The following is a 16,574-nucleotide window of genomic DNA, read 5'->3' as shown; positions in this document are numbered from 1 at the left end:
TCAGCTTCTTGATATGCCACACCTGTCAGGTGGATTGATTATCTTTGCAAAGGAGAAACGCTCACTAACAGATGTAAACACATTTGTGCACAACATTTGAGAGCAATAAGCTTTTTGCATCTATGGAAAATGTCAAGGATCTTTTATTTCAGCTCATAAAACATGGGACCAACACTTTACATGTTGCGTTTTATATTTTTGTTTAGTATACATCTGAAGCACTTAGAAGGGGTATTGACGCCGGAAGACAGCCCGCCCTCCCAGGCTCCCCCCTGAGCCTGTGTAGGGATCAGATTATTTTTGAACAGTGAAGTTGTTTTGATAGATTTTATTTTTGGTAGTTTGTTCGTTTTTTGTTGGTAGTTACGCTTTTTGGGGAAACCCTGTTTCCATCCCGCACAGTAGGTGGCGGGATGCACATTAAATTGTGCAATCGCCAATATACCGAAGAAGAACCCACTGAAATGTGACCTGTCACTCTTGAGAGGGATGAACACTCAGTCTTGCTCACACTCAGCATTTTGAGGAGTGTATACGGTCACACTCCAGTTGGGAGCAAGGTATATACCCTCCCCATGTCTAGTCTCTCTCAGCCCTAACTCTGTGCACAGGCTCTTTCAACATCAGCAATGGTTTTGGGTGTGTCAGAGGACAGGATCAAGGGGTTCATCTCGTCTTGAATCACAACGTCGTCCTCTATTCTCACCCCAAGTCCACGGAATCGCTCTGGAACCTGGTCATCATCCTCACATATGTACAGCCCTGAAAGAGAGAGATGGACTGGAGTGTAGTCACTTGATGCATTCATGCACACACATGCATTAAACACTGGAACAGTAGTGCTTCAGTGTTTGTATAGGAATCTCTGGCTGTTTCACTGGGAAGGCTGGGTTTACACTACACAAAACATTCTCCTTAGCAAAACAAATTATGCTTGTGTAAAGTTACATTCTACCATGTAAACTATGTGGAGCCCACCATGCGTGCGGTGAGTGGTGCAGTAATAAAGTGTTGCCTCTACGGAAGAATACCCCTAGTAGAGTGTTAATCCAGCCTGAAAAGTGCACAGTTTTTCAAAGTTTGTCAACCAGTTGAATATGACTAATATGAAGAACTGAACTGTGTGAGAGAGATTGTACCCTGGCTCGTGGATACAGTACCTGGCTCTATTGTGATTGCCATTCCAGGCTGGAGGGGCTGAGAGCGGGAAAGCTCAGGGGTATCGTGCACATCCATGCCCAGGTAGTGACCAACATGGTGGGGGCAGTAGCGCCGCGCCGCCTGGAAGCAGCAATACAGGTCACCGAATCAACAAAGTACACTGCATGCTCAAGCTCTGCACTCAATGTTCCAATATCTCACGTAAAACTCATTCTATGTGGTGATAAAGTTACTTTCCATTACAAAGCTAGGTTTATCTATGGTCAAGTTTCAGTTTGAGAAATGTAAGTTCATTTATTCCTGCTGGTATTCATCTACTTTTATATATCAATGACATCTAATATTTGTATTTCAGGAGGGAAGGACAAGTGTTGGTCCCATAAGTACAAATAAAAATGTATCTACCAAAATTACCACAGCTAGACTATTGCTTTCTTATTCAATGAGCATATCTGCTAAATAAACCTGCTCAACTGGACAACATTTGGATTGTAGTTCTCCCCCAAAAATACTGTCAGAGTGATTTGTAATAGATTGTCATAGCCAAATTTTAAAAAAAGTTAACATTAGCCGTTGATTACATCACTTTTTTATTTACATGGTGGGGTCACTTTTTTTTTTTTTTATCAAAATGGGGTCCCAGGCCAAAGAAGTTTGAGAACCCCTATTCTAGGCCATTTTGAGACCATCTGGTACTGCTAGAATACCTAACATGGCAATGGCATGTCCATCTTTTGGTGAGAAATTACACTGGTCACTCTAAACATTTATAAAGAACTATAAATCGAGAAAGCAAACCGATATCAATCGCTCCGGTGCCATTGCTGAAAGCTCCTCCACCACAAACACACCGGTCTTGCTGAATGCCTTCTCTCCTACCCAGCCTCCCAACACAAGCAGGTGTGATACCTAGGCTACTCCTGTGGCGTGCTGCAATCCTTGGCCCCCACCTTTCGGTCTTCTCACAACTACCACCCAGGCCTGATTATTGTGCAACCTCATAAGCCTAATATTTTAAAATCGGAGTCTTAGAAAACGTATGGCTATTTCTCACGTCCGTTAAGCTACAAACGAACATGTTGCTATTGTCTACTCTAGACTCTTACACTGAGGATGATGAATTTAGGGACCGATGCCCCATAAACGCGGAGATTTTAGTGTTTTTACCATGTTGCATCCTGGGAGAAATGATACGCTTGCCTGGGTATTGCACCAGAGAACTTTACACATTCGACATGGAAGAAACTGCATGCTTGCATTTACATGTCTAGATTGTTCTGTCGGTAATTAACCATGTCTCTGGACTGTACACATTTTGAAATCAGTGGTGTTAAAGACTGATTCTAGTACTGTCTGAATCAAAATGTAAAATCCGATCTAGACTTGCCATTATTTTTGCTGCTTTTTAAAATGTTTATTTAACTAGTCAAGTCAGTTAAGAACAAATTCTTACTTAAAATGACGGCCTACCCCGGCTAAACCTTAACCCGGACGACGCTGGGCCAATTGTGCGCCACCCTATGGTACTCCCAATCACAGCCAGTTGTGATACAGCCGGAAATCGAACCAGGGTCTGTAGTGACACCTCTTGCACTGAGATGCAGTGCCTTAGACCGCTGCGCCACTCGGGAGCCCTTTTACTGTCAGGAAATGTGCAATCTAACTCAGGTCCTGACATTTCTTACCCATCTGAATTAAAAAGGTCAATGGTCTGAAGTTTCTGCACATAAATCTAAGAATTTAGGATAAAGGACCTAAATGGTTTATTACTGAACGTTATTAGTATTAAAGTGTTTGTTATCCAATAGGGTTTTTGATACACAGCATTAACCTCTAATACCCTTTCCTAGCCATTGAGTCTCCGTGGTCCCCTTAAGCCACAAAATATAACCTATTACTTTCAATTAAATATTACTATTAAAACATGAGTAAATAAGTGATATCATTTACGTTGATGCTAAACACCCTTCAGTTATCTACGCATGCATTTGATACCATTATCAGTTAACCTGGACCTGGAGTTATTTTCTCCAACCATGGAACTACTTGGAGCAGAAGGACACAGCGACACTGAGCGTACCTTAAGTGCATCAGCATCACTGGTGGAGCTCTTCACGATGCCCAGCTGTCTGAGTTGGCGTCCCAGCAGAGCCAACATGGTGCTATAGATGTGGTCCAGACTGACTCCTGGGGAGCACAGAGACAGACAGCCCTTCTGCACCTCCAACACCCCCTCATACAACTCTGCCTGGGCAGGGCTGAACCTGGGCTCACCATGCAAGAGAGAGGTAGAAAATGAGACTTCATTAAAAGGAGGGAGAGAGGAGAGAAGGAGCGAACATCCAAAATGGTATCTCTGTTGATGCAACTTACTTTCCGTTCACTGGCCAGGTACGGGTAATATCACTGACATAACAAAAGTATTCACACCCTCCATCAAGTAGCACCATCTCCCCATTCTGAGAGAGAGAAAAGACAAGGAATTGGGTACAGTCTTGTTTGTCTGGACACAGACAGAGAGTTACTGGTATAGATGTAGTATGTACCATCGTGTCAATGCTGGGGTGTTAATAATTCTAAATCTTCTGACCTCAGAATTCTGGGCCCACATTCAGCAGCAACATTGCATATGTCCCTTCACCTTGACAATCTGGTTGTTGTTTATGTAATGAAGTGTATTGGCTCGGTTTCCACCAGCAACCACAGGAGGATAGGCCAAGAAATTGGCTCCATGGGCACGGCACTCAAAATCAAACTGGGATTGAGAAAGAGATTCACATTAACATGTGATCATTATCGTTGCTACCATAGGTGTTAAACCATATTTTCAATGACAACACACCATAATTATAAAGTGTCTAAAGAACTGTAACTCACCTTAGCATACAGTAGAGCTTCATCAATGTCCCCTTGAGACATACCCATAGTCTTCTTGAATGCCTGAAAGAGGGGATGCAGAGGGTTTACGGGAACAGTTGAGAGTGCTTCACTCATGGCGTGTGTGAGGTGACTCACCTGTGCTGTTATGCGACCAGCCTCCTTCATGAGAGCCACTTCGGCTGGGCTCTTGAGGGCCCTGAGGGAGTGTGTAAGGGGTCTGAGAGAGCGCACCATGGGCCCCCCTTCCAGCAGGGGCCGAACATGGGTCTGGTGGAGCCCAGGGTGGCAGGGCTTGGAGCCATCATACCACACAGTGCTACCTGAGAGAGAACAATCAAAGTAAAATTGTTAGTGATATAGTTTGTCCCAAATTTTTTTTTACATCACTTTGAAATGGTTCAAACAGTTGCATTTGTTCGGAATGAAAATGTGATCCACAATTTGGAGCTACGTTCCTCAGGCTTCTAATCCCTAATCTTTCATCCAAAGAGTAACATTTACTCTAAAATATGTATGTTCGAATGACTTTCCCTAATTACCCCCCTACCTTTAAGGCTTTTGAGTACAAGTCCCAACTCTTCTGTGCAGTGGACCCTCTCGACCCCCGTCAACGCTGCCGCCCCGTCCTTCCCTGACCTGGGCCCGTCCCACAGCTCCCTGGCCGGGTCCCTGCGGGGTACAAAGAGGATGGCTTGGTCCGGGCGGCCGGTACCACACAGAACCAGGGCGCTGTCTGGTTCAAGGATGCCTGTGAGGTAGAGGAAGTCCTGGTTCTGGTGGAAGGGGTAGGGGATGTCATTGGTCATGTAGCAGATTGGGTGGGACAGGACAATGACGAGGTGTTTGTTGGACGAAGCAGTGGGTCCCAGCCGATCTGCCTGAACCTCGATGAGAGAGGCCAGTCTTTGCCGACGGAGATCAAACTCTGTTTGGGTTAAGCCAGGGGTCACCTCACCTGTGACAGAGAGCAGGAAGGGGAAGAAGAAGTTATAAACCCACCATTCAAAACTCCCTGAAGCGACTGCACTGTACTACACAACAGTATTCATACCCATAGTTTGTGGTTGTGAATAAGATAACAATGAGCTTTGATATCGGGTAAATGCTGTAGAGTAACTGATTGGCAGAAATGGGACATAGCTGTATGCCCATGAGTAAATTCACCATTTTTTATGAAGTGTGGATGAGTGAAGGGGCTTAGCTGGCCGAGGTATCTTGGTGGAACCTTCCGAGGTTTCCACCCTCCTGGTTTAACGGAGACATTCCGGCATGAGCACCACAGATGACCTGCAGAGAGGTTACCAATGAGGGAAAAGTTTGCTAATAAATTCGCAGTTCTTTTTCACCTAGGTCTTACAGAATCTTCCACAATCAGTTGGCCATAGAAATCTACATGATATAAGATTTATACATGACATTATAAGTTGATCCTATAATAAAAGTATGACATATCATTGGGGAATAACATGCATTATGCCTTCCATCTTGCTGAGGCAAGCATTTGTGTTATACAAACATACAATGTGAAATTAGCTGGCATAAATCATAGGTGAGATCTCAATTGCATACTCCACGCGTCCTCTTTTAAAACCCATTGGATGAGAAAGCAAGAGGGCCCTCCCCTCGGACCTTCTCCTCCAATAGAATTTGAAAAAAGGACGCCAAGAGTACACAATTGTGATCTTGACCCTGACTACAGTAGTTAGATAAGCTCATTTGTCTGGACAGTGGCCAGATATAAAAACGACCTACCATTGTAATAAATTGAAATACAAATAACCAAATATTTCACCACTCACCTTGACTCCAAAACTTTGAGTGTGACACCAACTGGGTAGCGGATCTGGTCAAAATGTTAGGTGAGGGCAACATTGTTGCTAGTCGGTCAGACTATCAGCGACAGTTAACTCCCATCATAATGATGTCCACAAGTAGTGGCGCTAAATTGTATTGAGGTATACGCAATTACATAAAATATAAATACTTTAACAGACTAAAAATCAAACGTAAACTATATAAAACGACTACCTTTTCATACGACAGCCAACATGTAGGAATTTGTGACTGTATCATGACGATAAATGCGTCTGTCTGTCTGCCGTGCTTGTGAGGTGACAAGTTTCAGCCTCCCCTGTAAGACAATCGTTACCATTGGTGGAAGTACAATATTAGTTTTTTTTGATTGGATCGCAATTATATGACCTCTTTTGTTTGCGACTTGATCCATTCACGCAGGACCTCATCGCTTGTTTTGTTTGTCATATGTTTCTATCTAATTAATGCCTGCGTTAAAAACATCTACGGAACAACATACACCATCGACTAGTAATTTAAAGCGATTGTTGTGGCGGCTTGGTTGCACCCCTCTACTCGAAGCTACCCGTCGTTGAAGAGCTGTCTGGTCATACAGGTAGCTAATCTAACCCTCATATACTGTGTTTTATTGGAAATAATTAGCCTTTCTGGTTTGTTTTCCCTGATTTTATCATGCATTCAAATAATCCCCACGGCATGACTAACTCGACAGAATTCCAGAATATTCTATCCTCACAATCCATGCGACATTTCTGCACGTGCCCTAGGACAAACTGTTTGAGATAAAGGAGTTAACTAGTTTACTAATAATACTAAATGAGGCTGTGCAGCACATGTGTATGCTATCAATGCTCATACTTAACTAGCAGTTTCATTTTTACTTCCTCGCACTTTCTTGTGTAGCGTGTGCTGGACCTGTGAAGTGAGAATGGACCCGCGGAAAGTGCATGAGTTGAAGGCCTTCGTGAAGTTGTGCGACGAAAATCCCTCCATATTGCACCTTCCCGAGCTCGGCTTCCTCCGGGCCTGGTTGCAAGGGTCAGTTGATAATCCTTCTGTTTATCGCACAGCGTCAAGCGTACAGTTACTCTTTATCGTCAAAAGTAGCGGGCTACTATCTGTTAGGAGTCGGATCAACCCATGTTCAAAACCCGGTTTATTCCCCGGATATCAATAGTATTAGAGTTAAATGAAAGAATGAAGTCATTGTTAATGCAATTTAGTGTGATTTTTGTTGTTGGCAATTCCCCAACTACCCTGAACGGGAATACCGCAGTCACACCCACTCACTGCTGCTAAATATCAGGCATATTTCTCTCTCTGATATAAGTCAGTACAAAATACTTTATTAATTGAATAAAAAATAGGAATTCCTACTGTACTAAGTAATACACCAACATGTACTGGCAGCAGTTGGCAAAATCGAAAGCCTCATATTGGAGAGAATTAAAATTTGAAAAAATGTAATCTATTTTTCAGAATGGGAGCTACAATTCCACAAGCCCCCCAAAATGACTCTTCATGCAAGGTATAAGTATGACTTGTTTCATATATCCATCCAGTTGCTATATTTGACAGCCTACCAGTACAGTTCAGCCAATAAAACTAATGCATTTCAGGGTGGGTGTCCATGTGCTGGAGCTCCTCCCCCTGCCTCTGCTCCTGAGCCCCATGCCCCCTCTGAGAGTGAGGAGAGTGAACTAGGTATGTCCATGGCAGCTTTCTCACACCCGGCCCACACATTTTCCCACAGTCACCCATTGAGTTTGTAAAGAAAATTGGTACACATGCCAAAGGGTTATTGTCCTCTGAAAAGGAAATTCTTTTTTTAGACACACCATACCAATAAATCATCACCCAGACATTTACAGTTCCATTCCATCTAATACATTCACTGTGATAACAGTGAGGCCCGCAGATCAACAAACAATATGTTGCATGACCACACAGTTTGTAACGCTGCCTTATAAACTGATTGCCAAGCTCTTGAGCAGTGCTTATACAACCAGTGGCAATTATAGCATAGAAATCTTGGTGGGGCAGAAAAAAAATTGCACCACTAAACGATAAATTAATTGCACTGTTAACGGTGACAAACGGTGCCCACAAACTGTTAAGGCCTACATAAAGCTGTCCCTACAGCAGTTCCAACACCTTACCACTGCTACACCTGGCTATCAGCGGAGCCTTGTCTGGCAGCGAAACAGTTCATTCAGCCTCATTTACTGCCTTTTAAAATAAAAAAAAAACGATAAGACTGACTTGCTTAAACAAATGTGGTTTCTACTGACAATTGAGATGTACAAACTATGGCATAAGGGGACGACAAGCGGATAAGAGGTAATCTGTAATTTCGAGTAAGACATTAATAAGCGAACCAGGACGGATGTAGTCAATATTACTATTTGTTCTGCATTTTTGAAATGTTCAGCGACAGAATTCAGAACATAGGCTGTTCTTAGTGTTTTCCCTGTACACCAAATCAGAACCGTAGTATAAATAAAGGGGGCATATAAGCACAATGAAAGCACTTACAATTTTCAATGATGACATTTCTCAAAAACAGGTTATAGGCTACATGTGCACCACCGAGTCAGAACAGTAACGTTAGGTGAAAGAGGTGAAAATAGACCAAATTATTAGGGTGAGGCACATGGGCTACTAACAGCTTACTACACAACGTATACTTAGTATTACTTTCTTAGCTACAGTATACATATCCCTGGCATATTACATCATTTATGCAGCAGCATATAAGACATTTTTGGACTTGTGATGTGCTCACTTGAACAGGAAGGTGGCGCGGTGGTCCTTCGCAGGAAAATGTTGTCATCAAAAAAAGACGGAGACCGGATTTACATTTCCGAGTTGGATTTGGATGACCATTCAAAACTTTTATTCCCGACTTCCCAGTTGCAATTCTTGCAGTTAGGCACTGTCACAAATTCCTTCCAAACCACTCATTGTTGAATTTGCGATTTCCAACTTGTTGTGTAATGTTTATGTCCAATGGCCGATGAGCACGGATACGTTTTATCTATTAAATTAAGGTTACACTTTTAAAAAAAATATACATTTAACTATAATTTCTCCATTATTTAGGATTAAAAAGGATTTGTCAGTAGATTGATGACTGCTAGCTAAGATTTTGAAAGTTAATGTTGACATGATCAGTCCAATGAAAGCTACTGTACATAACGTGATTTGACGTCATTTTCTGTGGCTAATGACCTTGAGCCTTCTTGGAAGGGCACTACTAATGTAATTCTATGGCAGGAGCCGAAGGGCTTGAATTTTCGATGTCTACCCTTACTACTTGGTTGTGACTTATTGTCCCCGTGAGTGACTGAGCCAATCACAGCGCAACGCTCCTATTTTCTGCTGGCTTGCCCCACCACCACAGAAAGCACTGAGCTAGGCTTGAAGACCATATTTGTATGCGGTTTTATGAACTCAATTATATTTATTTTCCATTTTTTGCAAACTGATATGTGACTCGTATTAATGCCAAAATAACATGCAAAACAGGCAAGCCCACAAAAAAATGTGGGGCTCAAAACAGGTGGGGCTCTGTCCCACCTGTCCTGAATGACGGTTTGCCACTATATACAACATACAATAACGGAATTAGAGGCGAAAGCTTTCAGTGTCTCTCATATCTGCTAAAATTCTGAAATCCTTGATGGATCCCCTTGCTTCTTCAGAGATTGACCAAGATGGGGTGATTGAGCCAGACACAGATGAACCTCAGGAGATGGGAGACTTAGAAAATCTGGAGGTGAGAATATTTACTCTACTTAAGACAAATCCGTTATTAATATAACATAAGGATGGGAGAGTGGATGAAGTGCTTTTCATTTGGGGAGTTTCTGCAGATGAGAACTAATGACAAATGCATCTAGTGAGCATGCAAGCCCTTAAAAAGACTGCTTGAAATTTCCCAGCCAAAGCAGAAGACCACATGGCATCTCATATGTCTTGCAGATAAATAGTGTGTTCTTGTTCCTTTAGGTGACAGAGGAAATGATGGACCAAGCCAACGAGAAGAAGATGGAAGCTATCGAAGCGTTAGGAGAAGGTGGGTTGGTTGTTCTAAGGTTCTTGCATTGATATTGCACTGACCTTGTAGTAAATCGGGAAGACATTTTAATGACCAGTGGTTATAATTATCACTTTTTGGTGCTGTCAAATACAGGTGACTTGCAGAAAGCCCTGGACCTCTTCACTGAAGCCATCAAACTCAATCCACGGGTAGCTATCATGTATGCCAAGAGGGCTAGGTGAGTCCCACTGCTAGACTTAACAATGCCATACCACATGATGTGCTCTAGTACATGATCACGTAGTATTCATACAGACTGACGTATGTTCTTTGCCAGCGTCTACATCCAGATGCAGAAACCCAATGCAGCTAAGCGGGACTGCGACAGAGCCATTGAAATCAACCCAGATTCTGCACAGCCCTACAAGTGGAGGGGGAAAGCTCACAAGTATGCTGCTAGATAGGCTGCATATTCAAACTCATCAGACATAATGCAGTTGTATATGATTTATAAGTAATACAATATAGGGGGGTGCCGAGTAGTCGTACAAAATGAGTATCGTAAGGGATATGGGCAATTTTTGGGATACGATTGTGATCGGAGTATTTTTTTTAAATTATCCGTGATCGGAAAAAAGAAATTTGAGTGTCAGCACACATCTTTCTCAAGTTAGTCAGTCATGTGCAAGGTTCTACATGGTCTAAATAGCTCAACTGGCTGTCTGTCTAAAGAAAAGGCCTGGCTGTACGTTGATCATGCTGCTCTGATTGGATAGAGTGAAGCTGTATTTCTCTGTCCAAATTTCACCAGATCAGTTTTTCTTGCATATTTTTCGGTCTGATCATTTAGATTGCTGCTGCATGCTACCATGATAAATCACATGGCGAGGACATTTGCTATCAAGCTATCAATGTGCATAATATCTAACATGCGAGGCATGGGTAGGGAGGAAAAAAGATGAACCGCTGATGGGCATTCTGACTGAGTGTCAGCGAACTTGGCTGCCTGCTGCAAGTTGAGGACACAGACACACACCTCTGCGCGCTGCTCCTAATCTGCAGCTTTATTTTGCAGTGAATGTGTAAGGAGGTATTTTGTCAACATCTAATAATTCCGTAGTTAAAAGTAAATAATTTACAGATGGGATTATGAGTATGGCCATTTTGGCACACCCCTAATACAGTACTTTGATTGAGTCTCTTTCCTCTTCGTTTGTCAGGTTGCTGGGGCACTGGGAGGAGGCAGCGAAGGACCTGGCCACTGCCTGCAAACTGGACTACGACGAGGACGCCAGCGCCATGCTGAAAGAGGTCCAGCCCAAGGTACCCAGCCACTAACTTGTCTTTTTGAAACCAGCGCAGTTTCAAGGTTGTCTGGTCAATCAGTGTGTTCTGGTCTGACTTTCAACTCCTGCTCTTTCTCTACTCAGGCTAACAAAATCATTGAGCACCGGCGCAAGTATGAGCGCAAGAGGGAGGAGCGAGAAATCAAGGACAGGAAGGAGAGGGTAAAGAAAGCGAGGGAAGAGCATGAGAAAGCTCAGAGGGTGAGTGTTTGGTGCAAGAACAGAGAGAAGAATCATTTCAAAATAGTTTCTCAACGTAAACATTTTTTTTTAACTCTGCATAGGAGGAGGAGGCTAGACAAGCAGCAGGAGGAGGTGGCTTCCCAGGTTTCCCAGGTAAGAGAGGGAATATGGGTTCATGAAATGTCTTGAAGATAAGTTGATTAGCTCAATCAGGTTTGTTAGTGCAGGGCTTGAACAAAAGCCTGTAATCCCTGGCCTTGTAATTCTCAATTACCTGGGCTGGTGACCACTGCTTTACATTATCTGACCATCACCCAAGGGTCCATTGGAGCCCTGTAGTCGCATTAATCCTGGGTTCCTTGTCTCATGCTGTAGGTGCTGGCGGTTTCCCAGGGGGTGCTGGCGGTTTCCCAGGGGGGGCTGGCGGTTTCCCAGGGGGGGCTGGCGGTTTCCCAGGGGGGGCTGGCAGTTTCCCAGGTGGGGCTGGAGGCTCTCCTTTCGGCATGCCTGGTCTGGGAGAGCTCTTTAACGACCCGGAGGTGCTCAACGCCATGAAGGTACGACCCTCCTTAAATTGAAATGTTTGCAGTTTTACAGTTAGCCCTTGGATTCCATGTCAGTATCCATATCTAATCCCATCTCTCTTGTGTGTTTTCTTAAGGACCCTGAGGTGATGGCAGCTTTCCAGGATGTGGCTCAGAACCCAGCTAACATCGCCAAGTACCAGGGTAACCCCAAGGTCATGGCCCTCATCACCAAGCTGAGTGCCAAGTTCGGGAGCCCTTCGCCCTAGAGGAGAGGTGAAGAAAAAGAGGGGAGCGGGAAGAAGAACGAGTGGTGGGAGAGTAGCAAATGGATGTTGTCGGTAGAGCTAAAAAGCTTATTTGACATTATTCCACTGTGTATGGATCAAATGGGTAATGTTGATGGGTAAAGAGGAGACTAGAGGCATGCATCAAGTTTTACACTAGACAAGGGTTTGTGGAGGGGGGGGTCAACAGCAACTCTTATACTGTATGTTCTTAAATGGAGCCCACCTATTTGGGGCTGTTAGCTCTTAGTGGTTACTCAAGCCAACTCATGGACACTGATGGGAACACTACTGGTTAATGATGGGGAATCAAAACAGCCTGTCAGAGCCTTCTCATTCAGAATTCCCATTGACTCCTCTTCCCACCCACCCCATCCCTTGTTGTTTTTTACCTGAATCTGGAATAGTCAAACAGGACTCACACATTAGACACCAGCTCAGAGGAACATTTTAGAGACATTATTATATGGAGTTGTCATCTTCGGTGTTCTCTACTGAGCCAATCAAAACTATTTGTTTTCTATCAGGAGTGGATGTGGTAAAGCTATTTCCCTCAGGTTTTTTGTTTTACTCACTTTCACTGTAACGTACATTTTTTAAATGTCTGACTCTCCTTCCAAATGCAAAAAACAAGTAATATTACTCTTTTGTTTGATTTTGAAACTGTAATGGAAATATCAATTCAAATCAATAAATATTTGGTTGTTGCGAATTATTTTGTCATGGTTGTTTTTAATCAGATGAGTTGGTTATTAAAATGTAAGTTCCCATTATTCCCCATGGTGAACACAGATCATGGCATTAGGAAAATGTTACATTTCACCAGTTCTGAATGCCCTTGGTGCATTTGTCAATTAATTCCCAATTTATCATTAATCTACTTGTCAAGAGGCACAAGGGTGTACATTTTTGGCTACAATCAGAATGCCTCATATCACCAGTGGAGGATGGCCATAGTAGCTGGAATGGAGTAGATTAAATGTAATTTGTGGATAGTGTTTCATTCCATTCCAGCCATTACTATGAACCGTCCTCCCTTCCCTGAATCGCGTTGGTTCCCATTTCAGTCATGCATTTGGTCACGTGGGTCAAACAAACACCCTAACGTGTTGGTTGACAGTAGAGCCTCCCACAAGGCTGCAGAATGAAGTTGTTGAAGAGCAACTGCAGAAACTTGCAGGGATACTGTATATAATAATGAGATGGCTTGCCTCCGCCCCAACAAACATGTAGGCAGGCGCAAGTCAGACAATTGTTATCTCCATAATGCTTCGAAAGGCAGTGGCATTCACTGGGCGCGTTCGTCATTGCAGACGATTTTAAAAGGACGGCGTGACTGACTAATTTACAAATCACCTTGCATCATAACTATTTAATATTGTTTGTAGATAAGTCAGTCGGTCACAATTCACCCATGATAGATCACAATTTTGATGTTCTATAACATGTTCCCATCCACAGTTTTTTGTTTAAAAAAAAATGAAGAAAAGACCGCTCTGATGGAAACGTTTCGGTATAATTGTAAAAATGCTACCGATAAATTGTTAGTCTGACATGGTGGATCTTGTTTTGAAAATGGCGATTGAAACGCCTTTATGCGCAAATATAGATATAAAAACCATCAAACTAAATTTGGAAACACGATGATACATACGGTGTGTGGTCCTCCCACTACGACTCCAGAACCCACGCAGTTTATTAGGATAAAATGAAATAATTTATGATGAACTTCAAAGGGTGATGAAAGTGCACGGTGATATTGATACTCCTTTCCAATAAATATTGAGGTTCTGATTCTGGTGAGATGATCGATGCTTGACTGCTGTTTACTAAATAAAATATTATCGCTCTTATCCATAATAGTCAAATTATGTAGGCTATTAGCTACATAATGTATTTAATCTGTAGCCTAATCAACTGCATCCTTTCCCGGTGAGTCATAGTGGGAGGACCACACAACATGTCATCACGAAGTTTCATGAAGTTTACTTCATGAATATTTGTACATAACAGCATTTCCACCGACATTTCTCGCACAATTAATTTTACCAACAGAAAAAGATCCCACCTTGTCTAGCATATTTTTTTGTCGACATTTAGACAGTTTAACGTGACATTTTCAGTTTCCATCAGGCCTGTCATTAGACTTTACTCACATAAAAAAAAGTTGTAAGGAAACCTGGTTACTGTGGCTCAGTTGTGGTCCCATGTGGGTCAGTTGGTAGAGCATGGTGTTTGCAACGCCAGGGTTGTGGGTTCGATTCCCACGGGGGACCAGTACGAAAAAAAAAATGTATGAAATGTATGAATTCACTACTGTAAATCGCTCTGGATGAGAGCGTCTGCTAAATGACTAAAATGTAAAAATGTACTGGTAGGAAAATGCGCATATTTTCTTTATGCTGGTTTTAGAATATAAACATGAATATCTGTAGCCAATTGGATGGAAACCTAGCTACTGACTAATTGGACCTTGTGGCCTCCAGCCTGTACCACAGGTGATCTCACTGTTGTGGCCGGGCAGGGCTGGCCAGCTCATTTTCACTGGGGATTTGTCTTCCTGCTGTGGATTACCATCTTGTGTCACGTGGGACCAGTGTCTAAAGCCTGTCGCATGATTCCCAGTAGAAACAGTTCTCATAAAAATTAAGACGACATTTTGTGACGTTAATGTTCGTTTTGCAGTTTTTTTGTAGGCTGTTCGTGCACACACCTTTCTGTTTGTTGTTGAGGCAAATCGAAGTTCGGTAGCTGAAATCTACCCGCTTCCTCGGTGGTTGGTCAACAGTACTACTCCCGAGTAGGAGTGCGAACGCAGTCACTTTTCACCCGGTTTAAACTACTCCGAGTAGGAAAAGTGATTGCATTCGTTTTGGAACGGGTTTGCCTCCTGGGCGTGAGCCAGGTGCCCGCTCTGGCTGACAGCAAAATCGTCTCAAAACAAAAGTGACATAATTAAGCACATGGAGTGATGAGTAGGATTCTGTGTTTTACATTTGAAAAAACCCGCTTTATCTGCCATCCCAATGAAAAGTAGTTTGAAAATGCAAAATGTATTTTATGTAAAAGAGAAGTATGTTTCTGGAAGATGCACCATGCACCATGTTGACAATATGACCGAGCGGGCGCAGATTACTGTTTGATTTAAAAAGTGCCTACTCCCTCCCTTTTCCCGCCACAATAACGTGACAGGCCATTGCCCTGTTCAACCAGGGTCAGAGTAATAGAACTCCCTCAGTGGGAAATATGTACAGGATTCTTTAGTGAAGTGTGTCATTCATTCAATGAGAAGAGTCGTTTTCGTACACATTTTTCCATTTGAGAAATACTGCACCAAACATCTTAGTTAGATGTACAATTTCGCGTCTCAGACCTCGTCGGCAAAAACATCTAAACGAATTACAGATTTCTTGATTTCGTTTAGATTAACTATTTTGAGGAAGCTATGTTGTTACTATGTCATCGCAAGAGGGACACAGTAATATTGCCACTGAATTTTTTTTTTAAAGGACTTCCTTTTGAAAAGCAACGAATCCCTTTGAAAACGGCCTATGTTGCATCGAGTTGAGTCAGAAACAGTTATTCTAGTGTCCAAATTGACTACAACGTGTAAATAAAATAATTTTGGTAATAAAGTCAGTCTCATCTGAAAACGGATTTTGGAACATCTGTGCGTCACAACGGATAAATGAAGGTTGGGTTTTGATTTGAAGATGTTCATTTGGCCACTAACATGGCGTGAACAGCTGCAGTGATTGCTCTCTATCCAATAGTATAGATCAGGGTTTCCCAGACTCTGTCCCCGGGGCTCGAAGGGGTGCACGTTTTGTATTTTGCCCTAGCATTACACAGGGAGTATACGAGGCACAGATGTTGTCTTCGCGTAGCCGAGTTATATTAAACTTTGCAAAAAAAGAAACGTCTTTTCGCTGTCAACTGCGTTTATTTTCAGCAAACTTAACATGTGTAAATATTTGTATGAACATAACAAGATTCAACAACTGAGACATAAACTGAACAAGGGGGGGGGGGGGGGGGGGTCAAAATCAAAAGTAACAGTCAGTATCTGTCAGTGTCAGTATCTGGCCACCTGCTGCATTAAGTACTGCAGTGCATCTCTTCCTCATGGACTGCACCAGATTTGCCAGTTCTTGCTGTGAGATGTTACCCCACTCTTCCACCAAGACACCTGCAAGTTCCAGGACATTTCTGGGGGGAATGGCCCTAGCCCTCACCCTCCAATCCAACAGGTCCCAGATGTGCTCAATGGGATTGAGATCCAGGCTCTTCGCTGGCCATGGCAGAACACTGACATTCCTGTCTTGCAGGAAATCTC

The 16,574-nt window shown here is 42.9% G+C and overlaps 2 protein-coding genes across 2 annotated transcripts; one reads left to right on the top strand and one right to left on the bottom strand.

Annotated features, from left to right (window-relative positions):
* Positions 1-125: 125 nt before the first annotated feature.
* On the bottom strand, positions 126-6,219 carry LOC106607168 (xaa-Pro aminopeptidase 3). The gene is made up of 11 exons (XM_014203821.3): positions 6,070-6,219; positions 5,841-5,981; positions 5,206-5,328; positions 4,589-4,996; positions 4,177-4,361; positions 4,039-4,101; positions 3,803-3,916; positions 3,535-3,620; positions 3,242-3,425; positions 1,161-1,281; positions 126-762 (listed from the first exon to the last, which is right to left on the bottom strand). The coding sequence occupies exons 2-11, from the start codon at positions 5,911-5,913 to the stop codon at positions 596-598; spliced, it is 1,524 nt and encodes a 507-aa protein (XP_014059296.1). The 5' UTR covers positions 5,914-5,981; positions 6,070-6,219; the 3' UTR covers positions 126-595.
* A 30-nt stretch (positions 6,220-6,249) lies between these two features.
* LOC106607171 (hsc70-interacting protein) lies at positions 6,250-12,950 on the top strand. The gene is made up of 13 exons (XM_014203827.3): positions 6,250-6,451; positions 6,760-6,894; positions 7,336-7,384; positions 7,476-7,560; positions 9,561-9,634; positions 9,868-9,934; positions 10,052-10,136; positions 10,236-10,346; positions 11,119-11,221; positions 11,329-11,445; positions 11,529-11,580; positions 11,803-11,984; positions 12,089-12,950. Exons 2-13 carry the CDS (start codon positions 6,785-6,787, stop codon positions 12,218-12,220), a joined length of 1,167 nt encoding a protein of 388 aa, XP_014059302.1. The 5' UTR covers positions 6,250-6,451; positions 6,760-6,784; the 3' UTR covers positions 12,221-12,950.
* The last annotated feature ends 3,624 nt before the right edge of the window (positions 12,951-16,574 follow it).

The sequence above is a fragment of the Salmo salar genome, chromosome 06 (genome assembly GCF_965601325.2).
Source record: "Salmo salar chromosome 06, fSalSal1, whole genome shotgun sequence".
NCBI lineage: Eukaryota > Metazoa > Chordata > Actinopteri > Salmoniformes > Salmonidae > Salmo > Salmo salar.
The sequence above is the reverse complement of the archived record's forward strand: the minus strand, read 5'-3'. Positions and strand labels throughout refer to the sequence as shown.